Here is a 19,464-nt window from a genome sequence, read left to right on the forward strand (position 1 = left end):
TCCTTCCACAGATGTAGTCGATCTGATTCCTATGCATACCATCAGGTGAAGTCCATGTGTATAACCTGCGTTTGTGTCTCTTATAAAATGTATTTGCAAATGAGTAGTAGAATAGCAAAACAAATGAAATAAAGTTGAGTTAGATTTGATTTCAAAGCTTACACTTCACAAGACTACATAAAATGAAATACTTCCAAGATGCTCACCAGCCTTATCAATACCCTATCCTTCAGAACATCAGCTCTATGAAAAAAGCAATCTTTAGTCAAAGAAGTTTGAAGCTTCCTACATACTGTATACTCCTCTTTTAGATTTTCGTATCAAAAGCTCCTGGAAATTTATTAACAATCTGTTCACTCTCTGTTGACTGTGTTAGGCTAAGAATTCTTGTTCCACATGACTCTTACCAACACTGCAGGACATAAGGGTAGTGCCACTTGACCATGTCCTGGATTAGGTTCTTATCAGGTATAAATCAAGGAGGAACAAAGAAATAGATTTACAAGATTATTATGTAACCCAGATCAGTATCCTTTCTATCCACTTTACTAAATAAATACAATGACACTGTGCAGTCGAATAAGCTTTTTAAGCAATACTCACATATGATCAATATTCCTTATAAAGTAACCGTATTAAAAAAAAAATCGTATTTTCTATTTAGAAATGAAATGACCTTTGAGGTATATGATAAAACAGCAAAAGCATATTTTAGAATAAACATAAGTTTTCGATTTTTCTCCAAATTATTTTTTGTGTGTGTACTGTCAAATCAGACCTGACTGGTACAGGAGGAGATTGCCCCTCCTTCTCCAGCAGAGCATCTGGTGGATTTGAACCACATACCTCTGGATTGCAGTGCAGCTTCTTGCCACTAGGCCACCAGAGCTCCCTAAGTTTCCGATTTTTACCAAACAAAAATAAAGGACCAAACCTCAGCTATATGGGTACTGATAACTACGTCACAGATTATCTAGAAATAAAACAGACTTGTTTAGTATGTGCTATAAAATTCTTTCATTGAATTAAATTGTCAGATGCTATGTCTCAAAGAACATTTATTCCTAGATATTGCATTAAGTTTAGGATAATTTGGAATTAACAAATTGAATTTACATTTAACTATTAAGCTTGACATAAATGTCTACTAAAAACTTGAGGGAGAAAAATAGTCCACAAAAAAATCTAACTACATTTTTCCTTTGTTTATAGAATGGATGTGTCCTAGAAAACAATAGAGACAAACTTCTAAAAACTGTATCTTAATGAACTGGAATAGACTTGAAGGTAAATAACAATATACCCAATGACATCTGTAATAAAACTGATACACTTTTCTTTTTTGCAGACTCATGACTTTTAAAACTCATCACCTTGCCTAAACAGTTTTTTTTTCCTTCCATTTTTGAGGATTTAATAAATACAAGTTACATAGGTGTTAAGAAATTTTCCTAAAATAAAATAAAATTGAGATGATTTTGTTTCAGACCATTCATATACTAATACTAACCATGTAAATTAAATAACTAAAACAACCACGAATAAGCCACAACAGTTTGTTGAAGGAAATAAGGAAAAAAAAATCAGAAAGAAACCAATGCTTACAAAAATGATCTTCGACGGCACCATTTCAAGTTATAGCTCTCAATGTAATGTGCTGTTTGTCTCATGTGGCTTGGCGCCAGCCAGCACAGAAACATGAGAGAGCAGTAGGAAGGTCTGTGAGGCAAGTTAAGTCTTACAGATCACTACCACTTATATTTTTACAGCTGCTACATAAACTTTTCTACAAGGGAAAACAGTCTGGCGCCAGGAGAGAGTGGACCCACAGCTCTGGGCTTACCTTGTTTCCTGTGCCAGCACAGCAGATCCCCAGGGCCATTGCAGCCCCATACCGCACATGAGGGTTGTAACTCTCTGACAACAACGACACAACACTTGGGCATTGTTCAGGGGTCCTGATAAGAGAAATACAAGATGGTGTTATAGGTAACATTTTAAATCAAGAAGGAAGAGTGTCACCTATGTTCTTTTTAAGTTACGGGAAACAATAAAGTAACACAGAATCGAAAAAATATTCTACAATTCTAATCATTAATAGAATCTGTTTCTAATAATCAGAGAATATATGCAAATAAAGAACCACATATAGTGTGTGAGTGCTCAAACACAGTTCTGTGACAGATGCCCTGGAGACTGCAGGTCATGCGGCGAGAGGTTGGACACTGCTCCACAACCAGTCTCATTCCCTGGCTATCTTGTATTTTGATTCCAAAGGGTCAATTACAGAGCTATCTGGACTCTAGCAAAGATGCGTTAAGAGATTCAAATTTCCCAGTATCACGCTAGTTGAATATTAAAAATAGTAAACAAATCTTAGTATAAATACTTTGCAAGTAATTCTAATGACTAATGTAAAAAAATTCTAGGACAAGATTGTGAGAGTTATGTACTAAGAGACAGAAGATTCCTAGTCCTGCTTAGGTGACATTAGGTAAGTCCATCTCTGTAGATAAAAAGAACTTCTCTTGATTATTTTCCATAGGGATAGCAGAATTATACCTTAAAAATGGAAAATACATATACTCTTAGTTAGTACATACTGAGAAAAAGAACTATAAAGGACAGAAAAGATGAAGCTCAAGTCCTTGTTCACATACTATAGAATACAAGATAAGTAAAATGACAACTAATTATTTTAAGCTACTGATTTTTCAGCCCCTGATAATTATGAATTTCATTTACCTCCCTTTTTGGTTCTGAGAGATATGCCTTATTTAGGCATTTCATATAATGTGGAGTTAGACAACACTTGTCCCTTTGTGCATGGCTATTTCCCTTAGCAAGTTTTCTAGATCAGAACTTCATTTTTCTTTATAGCTGAATAATACTCCATTGTGTGTATAAACAAAGAAACCCTCAGAGTGTAATGCTGGGTGGCTAACTCAAAGGTCAGTGGTGTGAATTCACCAGCCACTCCACAGGTAAAAGACGAAGCTGTTGACTCCCATAAAGATACAGTTAGAAATCTTGCGGAGGGCTGTCGTGGCTGGAAGTGACTCAGCCCCAGTGGGTGCACACGTACCATGCTTCACTTATCCATTCATCTGCTGCTGTGTACTTGAGTTTTTTACACCTTTTGGCTATTGTGAACAATGGTCCCATAAACACAAATGTACAGTCATTTTTGAGAGTTTATTACAAACTCGTCCCTCAATCCCAAAGTAGAGCATTCCTAATAAAGCTGAAATGATGTATGCACAACAAAGAAACAATTATTGTTTACATGGGAAATTTTTTGCATGAATCCTGAGACCCAGAAAAGCTACTTAACCATACTGTTATGTGTTGAGTCACCTGCGACTCATAGCGACCTTATGTACAACAGCTTTGAACCCTGCTCTATCCCTTGCCAATCTTATTGTCTCCAACACACCTATCCCCACTACCCCAGTTACTAAATCAATCCATCTTATCGAAGGTCTTCCTATCCTGTGCTGTCCCTCCATGCTCTCAAGCAAGACTTTCCTCTCCAAGGGCTGATCCCACCTTGCAACATGTCCAAAGTATGTCAGATGGAGCTTCAGAATCCTTGCCTCCAAGGAGCAGCCTGGCTTCACCCTTTCCAGGACAAACTTGTTTGTTCTCCTTGCAGTCCATGGTATATTCAATACTCTTCTCCAGCACCAAACCTCAAAGGCTGATATCAACTCTCCTTCTATCATCCCTAGTCATTTTCCAGCTCTCTGATGCACAGCAAGTAATTGCAAAGACCATGGCCCATATCAGGTGCACCTTAAGTCTCCAGACTGACATTGTTGCTATTTAATACCTTGGAGAGGTCTCTTACAGCAGATTTTCCCAATGCAATTTGTCTTTTAATTTCCTGGCTGCTGATACAAAGAATGTTGACTGTAGAGCCAAGGAAACGGAAGCTGTCAACAATCTCAGTCTCTTCACCATCTATCATGACGCTGCCAATCGGCCCAGTGGTGAGAATCTTTGTTTTCTTGATGTTGAGCTTCAATCCATATTGTAGGCTGCAGTCCTTGACCCTCTGCAGCAAGCGCTTCAGGTCCACCCCAGTTTTGGCAAGCAGGATTGTGTCATCTGCATAACGCAGACTGTTATGAGTCTATCTCCAATCCTGATGCCACACTTTTCCTCTTAAGAGTCTAGCCTCCCAGATAATCTGTTCTGCATATAGACTAAAAAGATATGGAGATAGGACACATCCTTGACACATACCCTTTCTAATTCTGAACCCTATTAAGCAATTAAAAAAAAAATCTACACTACCACTAGCAGACAGTGCTAACAAGACAGCTGAGAGCTGCAGGAGCTTGGCACTGGGATGCGGAGAGCAGTCTCCAACAGAGGAGCTCAGCAGCACCACTTTCAATGCTCAGGGTATATGCTGTCTCTCTAATAGTTTGCTTTGGTGTTTTTCATAAAAGTGAAAATTTTTAACATATAACAGGTACTCATGAACGTCTTTTGGAAAAGCTGGTAAAGCACATGACACATGCAGCAGTAATGGGTCTGGACTGTAATGAACATTTGGGAAAACTTGATTGAGCTCCCCAGGACTTAGTGATTTGACTGTGTCTTCTAACTGTTGCTAAGTACATTCCTTTTTTTTTTTAATTATTTTTGTGTGAGTGTACCGTCAAATCAGATCTGACTGGTACGGGAAGAGATTGTCCCTCCTTCCTCGGCAGAGCATCTGGTGGATTCGAACTGTGCGCCTCTGGGATTGTAGTTGCAACTCCTTGCCACTAGGCCACCAGAGCTCCCCCTGCTAAGTACCTTCTGACTCATGGTGAACCCAAATGTGTCAGGTTAGAACTGGGCTCCACAGTCTTCAATGGCTGATTTTCTAGAAGTTGAACCTGTCAAGTCTTTTTTCTATGACACATCAAGATAGATTTGCACCCCTAACCTTTTTGTTAGCTGTTGAACAGGTTAACTAGTTACAAAGGGGTTCTACATCTTTCTTTTCTTTTTTTTTAAATAATCAGGATCCTTTTTCCCATGGAGAAAGCACAGTCAGAAAACATCGAGCCTCTAATCTCTAGCGTAAAATAAAGAACTGGTTTTTTTTTATGGTTTATGTTAATGATATGTCAAGAAAATAAAAAGTAATTTACTCTTAAGTGCTAGGCTTGTGGTACATCAAAAGAGATATTAGAGCCAGCAACAAGTGACAATATTAATTTAATACCAAATGTATACTAGTTTCTAATGCAAACGGTTATATTTCAGCTTCAGAAAAAGGAAAGAAATACATTAAAAGAAAACTAAGCTTGGTTATTTCAGTAAGACATCCTGCCTTGCAGCTGGAAACCATTCTGCCAGTTGCTCTCTGTACAAACCTTCCACAGAGGAGGGAATGTGTGAGACATATGCACAGTCACTGCCACACCACCCAAGCCTAAGTAAACTCCACACACAGATGAACGTCTTTCTTTCAACTGACGAGGTTTCAACTACGCTGCCTTGTTGAGTATTTTGTGTAACTTCAACATGAAATATGAATAAATCAAGATGCTTTCAAGAATATTGTCTATTTAAAAAAAAATTTTTAAAAAAAACCCCTTTCTTTAGTAGAACAAAAACACAACAATATTCTGTAAACAGACAGAAACACTGTACTAAGCACCTGAGGCCATCACAGGAAGAAGCTGGTGGGGGTCCAACACAGTCCTTCGGCAGAATTAGGATTTTCTCATTCTCATTAGTTAAGTGTCAGAGGACTAATACAATGATTCAGGGATAAGGATAAACTACTTTGTACTCCCTAAATAACAAGAAAAAAAAATCTGACAAGCATCTCAGATTCTCCCATTATGCTGGATACCTTCAGTCAAACATAGTACAAACACTTCACACAACATACAGGATTCTACCGGCAAAGAGGAACACAGAGGAGGACCCTGAAGACAGAGCTGCCCCCCTGGCACAACCATTTACCCACACGTGTAAGAACTCATGTCTTTTAATATCCAGTGTGACACCAAGTCAAATAAGATCCCTCAACCTTGTTTCTCTTTCCAGTGCTCTGATACAGGCCTTAACAGACTCTCCTTGAAAAACAGTGTCTGAACTCTGCTACCACTCAGTTGTTTTGGACCACAGTGATCCTCCATCAGGTTTCCGGAGCTGTGGATTTTCACAGGAGGAAAAGGCCTTTTCTTTCTTTCAAGGAGGACCTCGTGGATTTGAACACTGACCTTTTGGTTATCAGTCCAACACATAACACACTAAATCACTGAATTCCTCAGATAAAATACAGCAACGCACAAAGTAATTTCTCCTTCCTTTTTCTCATAGTAGAGAGAACATAAACTTGGAGTCAGCAGAATCTGGATTCTATTATTGCCATTTACCAGTAGAGTGTAAATCACCAACCTTCTTTGAGCCTTAACTACTTTCACCATAAAAGTATTACCTGCTACCCCTTTTCTTAATGGACATAATGTGTTCATTCTTTTTGCAGTCCATAGGGTATTTAGTGCTTTTCTCCAACACCACAACTCAAAGGCATCAATTCTTTTGTCATCCTTCTTTACGGTCCAGCTCTGAAATGACTGAAAGGCAACGGTTTGAATCAGGCCACTTTAGTATTTAAATTGACATCACTGCTCCTTAATATTTGGAGAAGTCCTTGTTAGCAGACGCTCCCAATACTACACATCTCCTGATGTCCCAACTACTGTATCAAGGGTATCGATTGTGGATGCAAGTAAGATGAAACAGTTGACAATTTCACTGTTTTCTCCATCTAACATGATCATTTTTTATATAGGCCCAGTATTGTGTATTTTTATCTTCTTGATGACAAGATGGAATCCATACTGAAGGCTGTAGTCTTCATGAACTTCAAACTTTTTTTCTTATGAGAAAAACCACCAGAAAGGAAAAGTATTTTGTTTAAATGTTTGTGCTTGACATGTAGCAAATTCTAGTACTGGAAATTGTGAGGATGGAACAGGCAGGACAAGGTTAGATCTGTTGTTCATGTGGTTGCTATGGGTTATACTCGACTCGATGGCACCTAGTAACATTTGTTACATGTCAAGCACCAAGAAGGAAAAAACAAAATAAACTCCATACAGATTCTGCCCTAAACTTTACACTTTAGTGTCTTTTTCTTTTAAAAAATATCTCAGAAAACTAAACGTAGTTTTAAACAAGCACCTCTGATTTATGTGATAGCTCATTTCTTAACTTGATATAATAACAGATTGTTTCAGGTGCTGCATTTCAAAGAGGTGAGCAGAAAGCAGATTCATGGCTTTCTAGAAAGCAGTTCTTTTTCACATAAGTGAGGTGGCTCTGTAAAATCTGATTGTCTATCTGTACCTGTTGTTGCCGTTGCTAGGTGCCATCAAGTATGACCCATCGTAACCCTATCAACTACAGATCTGAACCCCGTTCTCTGACATACCCGAGTCCACTACTGCAGTCATTTTGTTAATCTGTCTGGTTGAGAGTGTTCCTTTCTTTCACTAACCTTCTACTTTTCCAAGCATGAGCATGTATTCCCTCTCCAGGGAACAGCCTTTTCTAGCAACATGCGCAAAGTACGTGAGATGAAGCTTTATCATCTTTGCCTCCAAAGAGTACTCTGGCTGCACTTTCTCTAAGACATATTTCTTGACAGAAACATTTCTATCTATATCTGGAGAAACCTGTATTTAAAAATAAATTTTCCAAGCAGATTTCTATATAATGTTTAGGTTTTATTAAAAAAAATTAAAAGCATTTTTAGCACATTCCTCTCCCCTAGTGGACAGAAAGTTAAGCTACCAAGCCAAAGGTGGGTGATTTTAATGTGGCCCTTAGGCCTGGTTTTAAATGTTTCTGGTCAGACATTCTTCTAAGTGGTATAGCACTGGTCTGTGCATTGCTGTACAAAGGTAATGCTAAACACTGTGACACTGTTGTGTCAAATGTGGTAATGGTTACCCATGGTAGACAGTGTTTGGTGGAGCTCCCCGATTAAAACAGACTTAGAAGCAAGAGTGGCATCCACTTCCAAAATAGCTTGCCTCTTGAAACTCTATGAACTTGGAAAAATGATGAAAGTTATACAAGTGTTCGGGTCTTTTGTTCATACGGTCACTATGAGTTATCTATGATTCAGTGGCACTTAACAATAATCAGTAAAACTCATTCCCTATACTTATGCAGTCTGAATGCTGAGCAAATTAACTGAGAGGCTGGACTCTATGAAGAAAAATGTGGCATCGAAGAGTCATCAAAAACCTGCAATACGCATATGACACAACCTTGCTTGCTGAAAGTTAGGAGGACTAGAAGTGCTTTCTGCATAAGATCAAAGACTACAATCTTCAATATACAAAAAGACAAAAATCCTCACAACCAGGCCGATGAACATCATCATGATAAATAGAGAAAAGGTAAAAATCATGAACAATTTTGTGTTACTGGAATCCAAAATCAACACACTTGACATCAGCAGTCAAGAAGTCAACAGTCATGTTGAAATGGGAAAGTCTCCTGTCAAGGACCTCTCTAAAGTACTGAGGTGAAATGATGTCAGTCTAAAGACTGAAGACCTGATCTGGGCCATGGTCTTTTTAATCACTATCCATCTGTGGTGTCACATACTTTGGGCATGCTGCAAGGAGGGGATATTCCTTGGAGAATATGATGCTGGTAAGGGTAGAGGGCCGATGAAGGAGAGGAAGACCCTCAATCAGGTGGATTCACACAGTGACTACCGCAACGGGCTCTTGTAGGAAATGTGAGGATGGCACAGGATAGAACAGGGTTCAGATCTTTTGTTCACTGGGTCACTATGAGTTGTACATAACTCACTGGCATCTGACAATAACAACAATAACAAGTATCTGAGAGCTGGACAGTGAATAAGGATGACAGAAGAACTAATGCCTTTGAACTGTGGTGCTGGACAGAAACGTACTGAATATCCCATGGACTACCAACAGAACAAACAGATATGTCTTAAGAGAGGGTGCAGCTATAGTGCTCCTTGAAGGCAAGGATAGTCAAGCTTTACCTAACATACTTGGAGTATGTTGTCAGGAAGGGATAACTTGGAAAGGAGGAGGGTCAGCCAAAGAGAGAAAAATTCTCAACAAGATAGACTGACACAGTGACAGCAGCAATGGGCTTGAGTATGTCAGAGACGAGGATTTTACATGAACTTCAATCTCCAGGACCCAGATGAGACCACTGCTGACTACTTTAAGGGATCATTAACAGAAGGTCATGGATAAAATAGGAGAAAAAGAAAGAAAATGTAAAGTCATAAAGAAGACTAGGCTTACATGTGATGTGTCAAAGAACATGGTAGAGAAGGCCTGAGATTAAGGCCCTTACTCGTCAAGCACTGAACTGAACCCAATAACCAGTGAACAATTACATTCACTCTTTAACCATACTGAGAAGAGATAAAACTCAGAAGGTAAAAAGTGACAGGAGAAAAAGGACGAAGAGATACAGGAAACATGCGGGTGACATGAGAAAGTGCTGTCAAACGTGTCAACTGTAAATGATGTCACTAAGCAAAATGTGTACAAACTGTTGAATGCAAAACCAACTTGCTCTGTTCACTCAAATCACAATAAAAGTGTGAAATATATAACCCAAAGGCTACACCTTTCTGGTGGTTCAGATCCACCATCGACTTTGTGGGAGAAAGATGGGCAATCTCTTCCTACACAACTTACAGCCTCGAAAATCCACTGGAGGGTCAGCTGTGAGTTGGTTCCAACTCCACGGCAATGAGTTTAAGTGTGGTTTTAAAAAAAAAATGTTTTTTTTAAATTGCTGTCATCATCCAAAGCAAATCTGAATTACTGTGAGCTCCTCATTGTCCAACATGGTGCAGAAGATAAAGTGAAACAGAAGCTGTAAGCCACGACTCTGAACAGGCCTCCACGTGTATGCTTGTAAAGTCCTGCTTTTGCTCCTGGTTTGCTGGAGTTTTTATCCAGATGACATTGCTCTTATCAAAGTGTCCACTTTTCAATTTGTAAGGGGCAGGAAATATGTTTGTTAAATAAAACTTTCGCAGTAGTTAAGTTTAGCACTGAATACCTTTTGTGCTATTTAGGTTAATCATCATGTGCAAATGTTGTTTTCATTCCACTTGGGGGAGGGATGCAAGAGTGTGCACATCTGCCCAAGCTCGTGTGAATGCTCTGAGTCTTCACTTACAGACTGCCTTCAGCCTCAAGAGCACAGGTTATCTGCCAACTCTGAGGCTCATCTACACATTTACACCTACTATTATTTTACTTTCTCTATGAATCTTAGCTCTGTTTCTAATAACGTGTGGCAGCAAAAGAAATGGTTATTCTAGCAAGTTTTAGTTCTGTAGTCAGTAAATCAATTAAAAGAAAAAGTCCAAGTATGCTCTTTAAAGACTTTTAGTTAAGAAAAAAGTGACCGCATGTACGTAAAAACATTAAGACATTAAAATAAGATCGGAATTTTAATAAAACACTTAATGAATATTTTTTAAATGATTTAAAACTACAAAGTACACCTGGCTTATCTCACTCAAGGTTTCTTCCTGGATGTTTTTTCAGTCATTACTTGTTCCAAACCCTCGGTGGCTGCATGAAGAGTATCAAAGTGAAGTTGTAATCCAGAACAAAGTAGTCTTTTTAAAGAATACTTGGAAGGGTGGAGGAACACAGCAAGAGAAGACGACCCTGGATGAGACAGATTGACTCAGTGACTGAGGTAATAGTAGAAATTCTGACATTAAAATTTGTCTCATCGTTCCTGATAATTATTTTCCATTCAGAATTCTTACTACTTACAGATTTCAGTTTCCTCAAACAGTGATTTTTACATTAAAAAGTCAGCATATACTGCATAACATGTGAACTATAAAATGAAAACTTCTCTGCCTAACAGAACAGAATCAAGTATTTTCCAGTCATTTTTCACAAAAGTTAAGAAATATAAGTTTTGTGGAGCTCTGGTGGCCTACTGTCAAGAAGCTGCAATGCAATCCCAGAGGCAGGCAGTTCAAATCCACCAGATGTCCTGCTGGAGAAGGAGGGGAAATCTCCTCTTGTACTAGTTAGATCTGATTTGACAGAACACACACACAAAACAAAAAGATATTTAAAAAAAAAAAGTGTAGGCTTGAAGCAAAAAAAAAAGGGGGGAGACGACAAATATCCCCACTGAAATGTATTTGAATAAAAAACATGAGCCATCTCTGATAATCCTCTAGGAAGGGAAACTTAAAACTGTCAAAGCTCTCATATTAAGGTAATCTTTTGGTTGAGAAAGAGCTTAGCTGGTTAAGCTGTTAAGATTTTTACAATTTTCTGAGTAAGGCAGAAACATATTTTCATTACATAGCACTTTCTTCAATGTAACATCTTTGAGGAAAAAACAAAATATCAAATAAACAACCTCCAAACTCAGAGGATATCTGTTCAAGAACAATGAGAAAAGTTCCTGCTAAAATTTAGTTTTTGCTATATGCAGATCTCAGACCTTTCTGTGTTCTTCTATATAAGGATGTAAACAGAGTAAACGGATTGTGTGCCACAGCAAAGGTAAAATAGCCGAATAAAATGTGGAGATGAGAATTCTAGAAATTATAAAAATCCACAGGGCAGAGTCAAGCTCTAGATTCTTAGATCTTACTTTCTCTCAAACAAGAGAAATTGTCCAGGGTTAATCCCAAACAAAAATCAGCTGAAGCCAAAATGACAGCCATTATTAGGGTGCCCTAAATATCAAAGAGAGCGCTTAAAAATCTAACTTCAGCTGAAGTCATGATTCAGTTCACCACACTTAGCTGGTGGCTTTACACAAGATAATGAATTCTTCTGATCTTTCAAAATGAATGTATCAAAGAGGAAATAACCTTCTTGGCATGCTTACAGCTACACAACACACTGTTTCATTGCTTTCAAGCACGAGAGCTGGAGGCTCAGAAGAAGCAAATGGGAGGAGGATTCTGTCCCTGGAGCAAGAAGTCTACAGAACAGGATGACATGTTCGGAGAAAGTAACTCGCAAACAAGAGGTAAGTGTATTAACAAACAAATAAACATAGGATTAGTCTGTAGCTTTTTGCTTTCTCCAAGTACTCTGCTACTATAATCTTTCATTTCTATTCAGCAGTTTAAAATAAATATAAAAATCTTACAAATAGAAGAAGAACATTAAAATATAAAATGTGTAAATTTTCCCCTTAGTATCTCTTCCTTCCAAGGGGAACTCTTGTTACATTTAAGAAAAATATCTAAAACAAGTAAGCAGGGGGAGCAGGGAGATCAAATACACAAAGTGTTAAATGGGAAAATATCTAGTACAGAAACATGCTTTGAAAGACGAATAATTAATTATGTTATTTGGACCCTAATAACACCTTTTTCTTTTCCTTTCTAACAAACTGTATTCCAAAATGCTTTATAAAAATGGAATTTAAATTTGAATTAGTATTAACATAAATATGGTTACACAAAATGTAACTACAAATAAGTATTCTTTTCTGGAAAGTCTTTTTTTTTTTTAACAAAAAAAAAAAGAATTTAGGTGGGCCTGGGGGTTGCTAAGACCGTGGCCAGTGTTTATGGAAAATTCTATTCACATTGTCATCAAAAGGAATTTAGTGTTTTAATTTTTTTTATTCTTCTTTACATTTTCTAAAATAAAAGTTAATTCAAAGATCAAGGAATGCTTGTATTTTTATTTTAACCACTGAAAAATATGAATGCATTTCCTGTCTCATTATCTGAGGCATGTTAGGAAAATTTTTTGTGAGAGCTATTGTCAAGAATGCACAAAAGCCTTTTTTGAGAGGGTAAGGGTAAATTTAAATGTCTTTACTGCTTTTTCAAATAAAGTAACACAGTCCACATATTTCTATCTAGGAGAACATCTGTGGCATTCAAATCCAACCCTACTGCTCTAGGAAAAAGAACAAATCAACTGCCTGTTTTTAACAGTCACTCATTTCTTTCACTCAAGTCTTCTGAAGCCTGGCTCTCCACCTGCAAATATGGATACATATGTATGCCCTCATTCTTGAAGACTTGTTTGTTGTTTTTAAGGAAAGAGTCAACTTTGCCTTCAATTAGCATCGGTGCAATGCCTTAAAGAAATAGATAACAGTCTAGCTACTAACCATGCTGGCCACTGTTTGGCATTGGGTCAAATCACAGGAAAACATCAAATGGCTTTCTTTTATAGAATGTCGGAACAAAGCACAATTCCTGAGCCCGTTCTGCAGGGCACATTTGATCACACCATCTCGTCTAACTGGTCTGAATCACAGACAGACTCAATACCGGAGGATGTGAAACAGACTGGTGAGGAACAGGGAACTAAGCTGCGCTGGGCAGCTCTTCTGATACTCACAGTGATAATACCCACGATTGGTGGAAACATCCTTGTCATTCTGGCTGTTTCACTGGAGAAAAAGCTGCAGTATGCTACCAATTATTTTCTAATGTCCCTGGCAGTGGCTGATTTGCTGGTTGGATTGTTTGTGATGCCAATTGCTCTCTTGACAATAATGTTTGGTAAGTATTTCACTTTGTTCCTGTCATCAAACCAAAGGCCTGTGTAGAGAACTAGCCACTCATTTACTCTCCATTTTCCTTGAAATAAAAGATGAACTATTTAAAATTCAGTAAGGAAACAGTTCATTTCTCATCATTCTCTATGGTTATCAGCTTAAAGAATGAAAGGTAATTTTCTGAAAACAGTTTTATACTCTCCTTGATGTATCATCCGATGCATTCAGGTCTCTAGTCTTGTGAGGCTTTGATTTCTTGTTGCTGTTCTGTTTAAAGGGAAAGCAGCTCTCTCGTTTACCAAATCCAGACTCTTGAACCACTGGACCATGAGCAGATATGAGGAGCTGAAGAGGGCATGGCTCTGGGTGCTGGCTCTCGGGCAGACAGTACAGCAAGTGGGGCTAGGGGCATTCTGCTTTCTCCCTGCTGCCCTGGCCAACTGCTGCCCTCTCCTGCTGGGAGCAACAAGGATGGCCAGCAGTGGGGCTCCCACAAAGTTTTAATATGGTGTTTATACATTATCCAAATCACATTGCACTCTATTTCACAGAACTTTGTGTTAGGTGATGAATACTTGTTTTTTAACCTTTCCCCATCTTCTATATATAGATACATATTCTTGACAAAATAGTACCTACGATATATGTAAAAGGTATGTTTTAGGTTAATTATTAATGAGGGTTTTTTTAAAATTATGTAACCCAAACATAAAACTGGAATTCTACAAAATTAGTGTCATAACTCTTGACATTTTATGTACTTACACTTGAACACAATTTTTATATATGCATTATTTGAAAAAAAATATTATGTTTAGTTACTGAAAGAACTGGTCTGCCTCACAGTGTTTCAAGAGGTGACCAACCTGTTTCATTTCATGTTATGTGAATATGTGTTCTTGATCTATGTACAAAGAATCAGACCTCTAAATTAATAAAGTGCACAAAACTCTGACTTACTTAAATAATGTTGAAATCTTAAGTATAATAATGATGTTAAAACAGACTCATGTAATTTCTGATTCATCCATAATTATGTCTAGTTACAGAATCTGGATAAAGACAAGTAATTAAAAAGGGTTCATAGATCCTTAAGCCAACAGTAAGAGGGTTTTTATTTATTCAAAGCTTAGCATAAACTGGTTTTTCAATTCCCTAATAGCTTAAAAAAAAAGACTATTTGTAGCTGATGGTCCTTAGTTATAAGAAAAAAAAAGTACTTAAAGTTTTGAAGGAAAATTTATTTACCTAGAATGTTTTGGGTTTTGTTTTTGGTGGTTTTTTTTTTTTTTATTTTTGTGTGAGTGTACCATCAAATCAGATCTGACTGGTACAGGAGGAGATTGTCCCTCCTTCCCCGGCAGAGCATCTGGTGGATTCGAACCGTAAGCCTCTGGGATTGTAGCTGCAGCTCCTTGCCACTAGGCCACCAGAGCTACCCTACCTAGAATGTTTTATTAGAGGGTAGAGGAAAAGCTCTTATTCAAATTACACTTGGGCTTCAAATGCTACATTTTTTTAAAAAGTAATGATAGGAAACCATCTAAATTTATGTACTTTTTTCCCCTAAATGTAACTAGATGGTAACGGGTTTGACTTTTCCATTTTAAGTCAGTGTGGCAGGAGAAGCAATAATGGATAAGATTCTATTGCTTTAATCAGAAGACTCTTCTAGTCATTGCCATTCTAGTGCAAATTTGGGAGCTCTGGTGGCTCAATGATAAGGAGTTATGTTGCCAAACCAAAGGTACATGGTTCAAATCCACCAGGTGCTCCAAGGGAGAAACATGGACAATCCACTGGAGGGTCAGCTATGAGTCAGTTCTGACTTGATAGTATAAAACAGTAACAGTGCTGTATACTATAGTCATTGTAAAAAAACCTTTATCTGAAGGACAACCTTATTCTGAATCTAATTAAAAGTCATATTGTTGTGGTTGCTGTATACCATAAAGTTGGAACTGACCCATAGCTGACCCTCTGGCATCTTTTCAGAGGCAGTAAATCGCATGGGATGGGACTGTCCATCTTTCTCCCATGCAGTAGCTGGTGGCCTCGAACAGTGTGCCTTCAGGTTTGCAGCACAGCTTCTTGCCACAAGGCCACCAGAGCTCCCTTAAAAGAAATAGTGTGTAGAAATATTTATGTTTGTGTGGTAAAGATTACACAGACACTCAAAACTTTTATCTCCAAGTAATACCCAAGGAGTCAACTGTACAAAAATCACTGCTTAAACTGTGCTTTGTTAGACACACTGAAAAATATAATATGCTCACCTTTTACTATCAATTTAATTAATGATATGGGGAATAAGCAAGATTGAATAAGTTGTGTATAAGTAACTTTTAACATCAAAACCCTTAAGTTGATAAACATCAAACACCTACAACAAGTAGATACATCAATGATGAGCTTTTGGATCAAGGATCCGGAAAAGGCTAAGTTCCATGGTACTTAAAAAGTGCTAACAAGGAAGCTCTGGTGGCCTAGTGGCAAGAAACTGCACTGCAATACCAAAGGTATGCAGTTCAAATCCACCAGATGCTCTGATGGGGAAGGAGGGGCAATCTCCTACTGTACCAGTCAGATCCAATTTGACGGTACACACACACACACACACAAAATTTTTAAATAAAAAAAAAGTGCTAGGGGAGCTCTGGTGGCCTAGTGGCAAGAAGCTTTACTGCAGTCCCAAAGGTACATGGTTCAAATCCACCAGATGCTCTGCCAGAGAAGGAGGGACAATTTCCTCCTATACCAGTCAGATTTGATTTGACGGTACATGCACAAAAAATAATAAATTTTTTAAAAGGTATTTCTTTTTTTTAAAATTTTTATTATTTTTCTGTGTGTGTACTATCAAATCAGATCTGACTGGTATAGGAGGATCTTGTCCCTCCTTCTTCAGGAGAGCATCTGGTGGATTCGAACTGTGCACCTCTGGGATTGCAGTGGAGCTTCTTGCCATAGGCCACCAGAGCTCGCCAATAAAATTTTTTTAAAAAAAATGCTAACAATCAAAATACAAAAACAGATAAGAGAATTCCACCTAATACACAGAAAGTAAGTATCCAGCAGTTGAAAACTAAGTTTGTATTTGAAATTTTGGTGTCTCAAACATATTTTAACAATAAAAGGAGACAACTCAACATATTTTAATATAAATAATTCGGAATTTATGGTATAAATAATTTTGCTATGTATTTATACTTACAGTAGTATTTTACTTTTTAAATGTTCATTAATTTTTCACAGCCCCACTTTAATGACAGTAATTAAACTGTAATGTTGCTGTTTTTATGTGTGTTGAGTCCAAAGTGATCCCTAGCTGACCCTCTGGGGTTTTCAGAGGTTGTAAATTTCACTACCCTTGGATTGGCATTCATACTCCTTAGACTACAAAAAACTAATTAATTCAATCATTATGTAAGATATTACTTTAGTAATTATTAAGCCCTTTATGGTACTCCCACAAGAATGTTTCTAAGACAGTACAAGCTGCCCTCTACAAAGCTTCAAAGGTTAAATTCACAAATTGGAAAATGGCACTTATTAGCAACAAGGTCCTGACTTCAAACACTTAAGATATATTTTTTTAATAATCTTTCACACATGGATAGATACTAAGTCTCTGTAAACTCTAAGAACTGTTGGCTTTGATTTTTCCTTAATATAGAGATTCTCTTCAGAACTGCTTAAAGCAACAATAAATGTCCACTCTGAAGTAACTCTATGGCAACAAGGTTAAGACGAGTGAACTATAGTACCCTAAAGGAAATACAATGAGAGGGCAAAAACTTTATTTACTCAGTATACTAATAAAATTATGTTAAAAGAGAGGGTAATGGAATTTGACTTATGCAAGGGAGCTCTGGTAGGGACTCACCACTAACCCAAAGGCAGAGACTCTCTGGCAGGGCGAATTCACCAACAGCTCTGAGGAGAGAAGCAGCAATCTCCTCCGAGCCGTTTGTTGTTATGTGCCGTTGAGTTGCTTGCGACTCATAGCGACCCTATGTACAACAGCCCTAACCCCTGCTCTATCCTGTGCCAATCACATTGCCTCTGAAACACCCATCCCGATTACCCCAGTCACTGAATCAATCCACCTCATAGAGGGTCTTCCCCTCCTGTGCTGTCCCTCCACCCTACCAAACATGATGTCCCTCTCCAAGGATCTGTCTCGCCTTACAACATGTCCAAAGTATGTCAGACGAAGCCCCAGAATCCTTGCCTCCAAGGGGTAGCCTGGTTTAACCCTCTCTAGGATGAATCTCAAAAACCTGATGATCAGTTATGAACAGGTTTCAACCTGACAGCAACTGAATTTTGAAGTTTTTTGTGACCTATACTTTATTCAATCATTGATTTATATTTTACATCATACCATACCTGAATTGTTCTTTTACAAAGATGATGAGAACTCCAGTATAGCGCAGTTATTTTAAAAAGTCATTGCTGTAAAAACTCTTCTGTCATTCTATCTGCAAGCACAAAACTCAACCTTTACCTTATAACACTAGGTTTTATAATTTAAGGCTTGAGAAAGCTTAGGTACAAAATACTACAATAGGATAGAAGAAATACCAAAATCATGTCATTATCAAAAAGACAAAGGTGCTCACAGTTTTAGAATGACTCTAAATTTTTCCTTCTCCTTTTCTGTCTCCATTTCATTAAACAGATGAATGAAAATGTAGAGGGGAAAATTCTGATTTGTAAGTTGATATTTATCTGAATACATTGGAAAGAGGATGTATAGAAAAGTGGTTTGAGTTCAATAACCTTCTCACTGAGATGAATACGTTAATCTCATAGTGCAGCCATCTATGGGATTGTCAAGTGGAACCCAGAGCATGACATTCAGCACTGAACGACAGCTGTCATTAATAACAGGTTCTAGAGGTGAAGTCTCTACCACACGGCAATGCTACCCAAAGAGTCAGTGGGTCAAATCCACTAGACCAGCTGCTCGAGTGTAGAAAAGTGGGCAATCTCCCATTAAGATCTAAATGCCTCTGAAATCTGAAAGAGAGCTCCTAAGAGTCAAAAATGCCTGGATACCAGTGAATGTGAACTGAGTATTATTAGAGTATGTGGAGGAGCTGTACACTTAAATATGCAATTTTGTTTCAATGTTCATCTAAACACATGAAAAAAATTTACAGCAGTAAAAGAAATAGATCCTTATTTATGCAGTGAAATCCTATCATTCAATTCTTACAGGGGGGAGAAAAAAGCAGCATTTTTTTTTTTACAATTAAAAATTGTTGTGCTTTTCTGTTGGTAGCATGTCAAAAAGTTTAGGTCAAGCCTGATTTCCCAGGTGTGTCTCCCCGCTTCATTCTTTCCGTTTCTCTTTAACTCTTTCACATGGCCTATCTATCAACAGCCATGTCTCCACTGCATTACCTTAACAAACCTCTTCCACTTGTTTTGCTAAAGAAAAGATAAATAGTGCTGTTGTTATTAAGTGCCAAAGCAATTATTATGAAAAGAAAAAAATTTTAAAAGACTTTTTTATTAAGTATTGAATTGTATGAACAATTATCATAATATTAAACACTGATCACAGGATATTGCATATATTAAAATGTAGTTGAATAAAAAACAGCTGCAGCCAAATTAAACAAAACCAGAAGCTTCATTATAATAATTTAAGTACTGAATTATGTCTTCCTTTTCAGGAAGATAAAGACAGAACAGAAGATTCTCTGAGATTAAGAAAACATGTATTTAAAAATTGTTATTTTTGGCCAGAAGGGATATTTGGAACTCGTCTTCCATAATTATTTACTTCCCTAAATTCTATGGGCACAGCTCTCTTAGCATGGCTTATTAAAAATATGGTCTTCGGGGAGCTCTGGTGGCCTAGTGGCAAGGAGCTGCAACTACAATCCCAGAGGCACACCGTTC

At 37.7% G+C, this 19,464-nt stretch overlaps 2 protein-coding genes across 3 annotated transcripts in view; one reads left to right on the forward strand and one right to left on the reverse strand.

The window, feature by feature from the left end:
* The window catches only part of PSMD1 (proteasome (prosome, macropain) 26S subunit, non-ATPase, 1), a 96,976-nt gene that overhangs the window by 28,654 nt on the left and 48,858 nt on the right, over positions 1-19,464 (reverse strand). For both annotated transcript variants that reach the window (XM_006893483.1, XM_006893482.1), the window contains exon 17: positions 1,844-1,958. In XM_006893483.1, the coding sequence (XP_006893545.1) occupies positions 1,844-1,958 (115 nt within the window). The remainder of the gene's footprint in view (positions 1-1,843; positions 1,959-19,464) is intronic.
* HTR2B (5-hydroxytryptamine (serotonin) receptor 2B, G protein-coupled) overlaps positions 13,020-19,464 on the forward strand; it is a 17,821-nt gene continuing 11,376 nt past the window's right edge. Inside the window, exon 1 of the mRNA XM_006893481.1 lies at positions 13,020-13,552. Within this exon, the coding sequence (XP_006893543.1) occupies positions 13,204-13,552 (349 nt within the window). The 5' untranslated portion in view covers positions 13,020-13,203. The remainder of the gene's footprint in view (positions 13,553-19,464) is intronic.

Source organism: Elephantulus edwardii, unplaced genomic scaffold (assembly GCF_000299155.1).
Source record: "Elephantulus edwardii isolate Elephantulus edwardi_28Jun2011 unplaced genomic scaffold, EleEdw1.0 scaffold00127, whole genome shotgun sequence".
Lineage (NCBI taxonomy): Eukaryota > Metazoa > Chordata > Mammalia > Macroscelidea > Macroscelididae > Elephantulus > Elephantulus edwardii.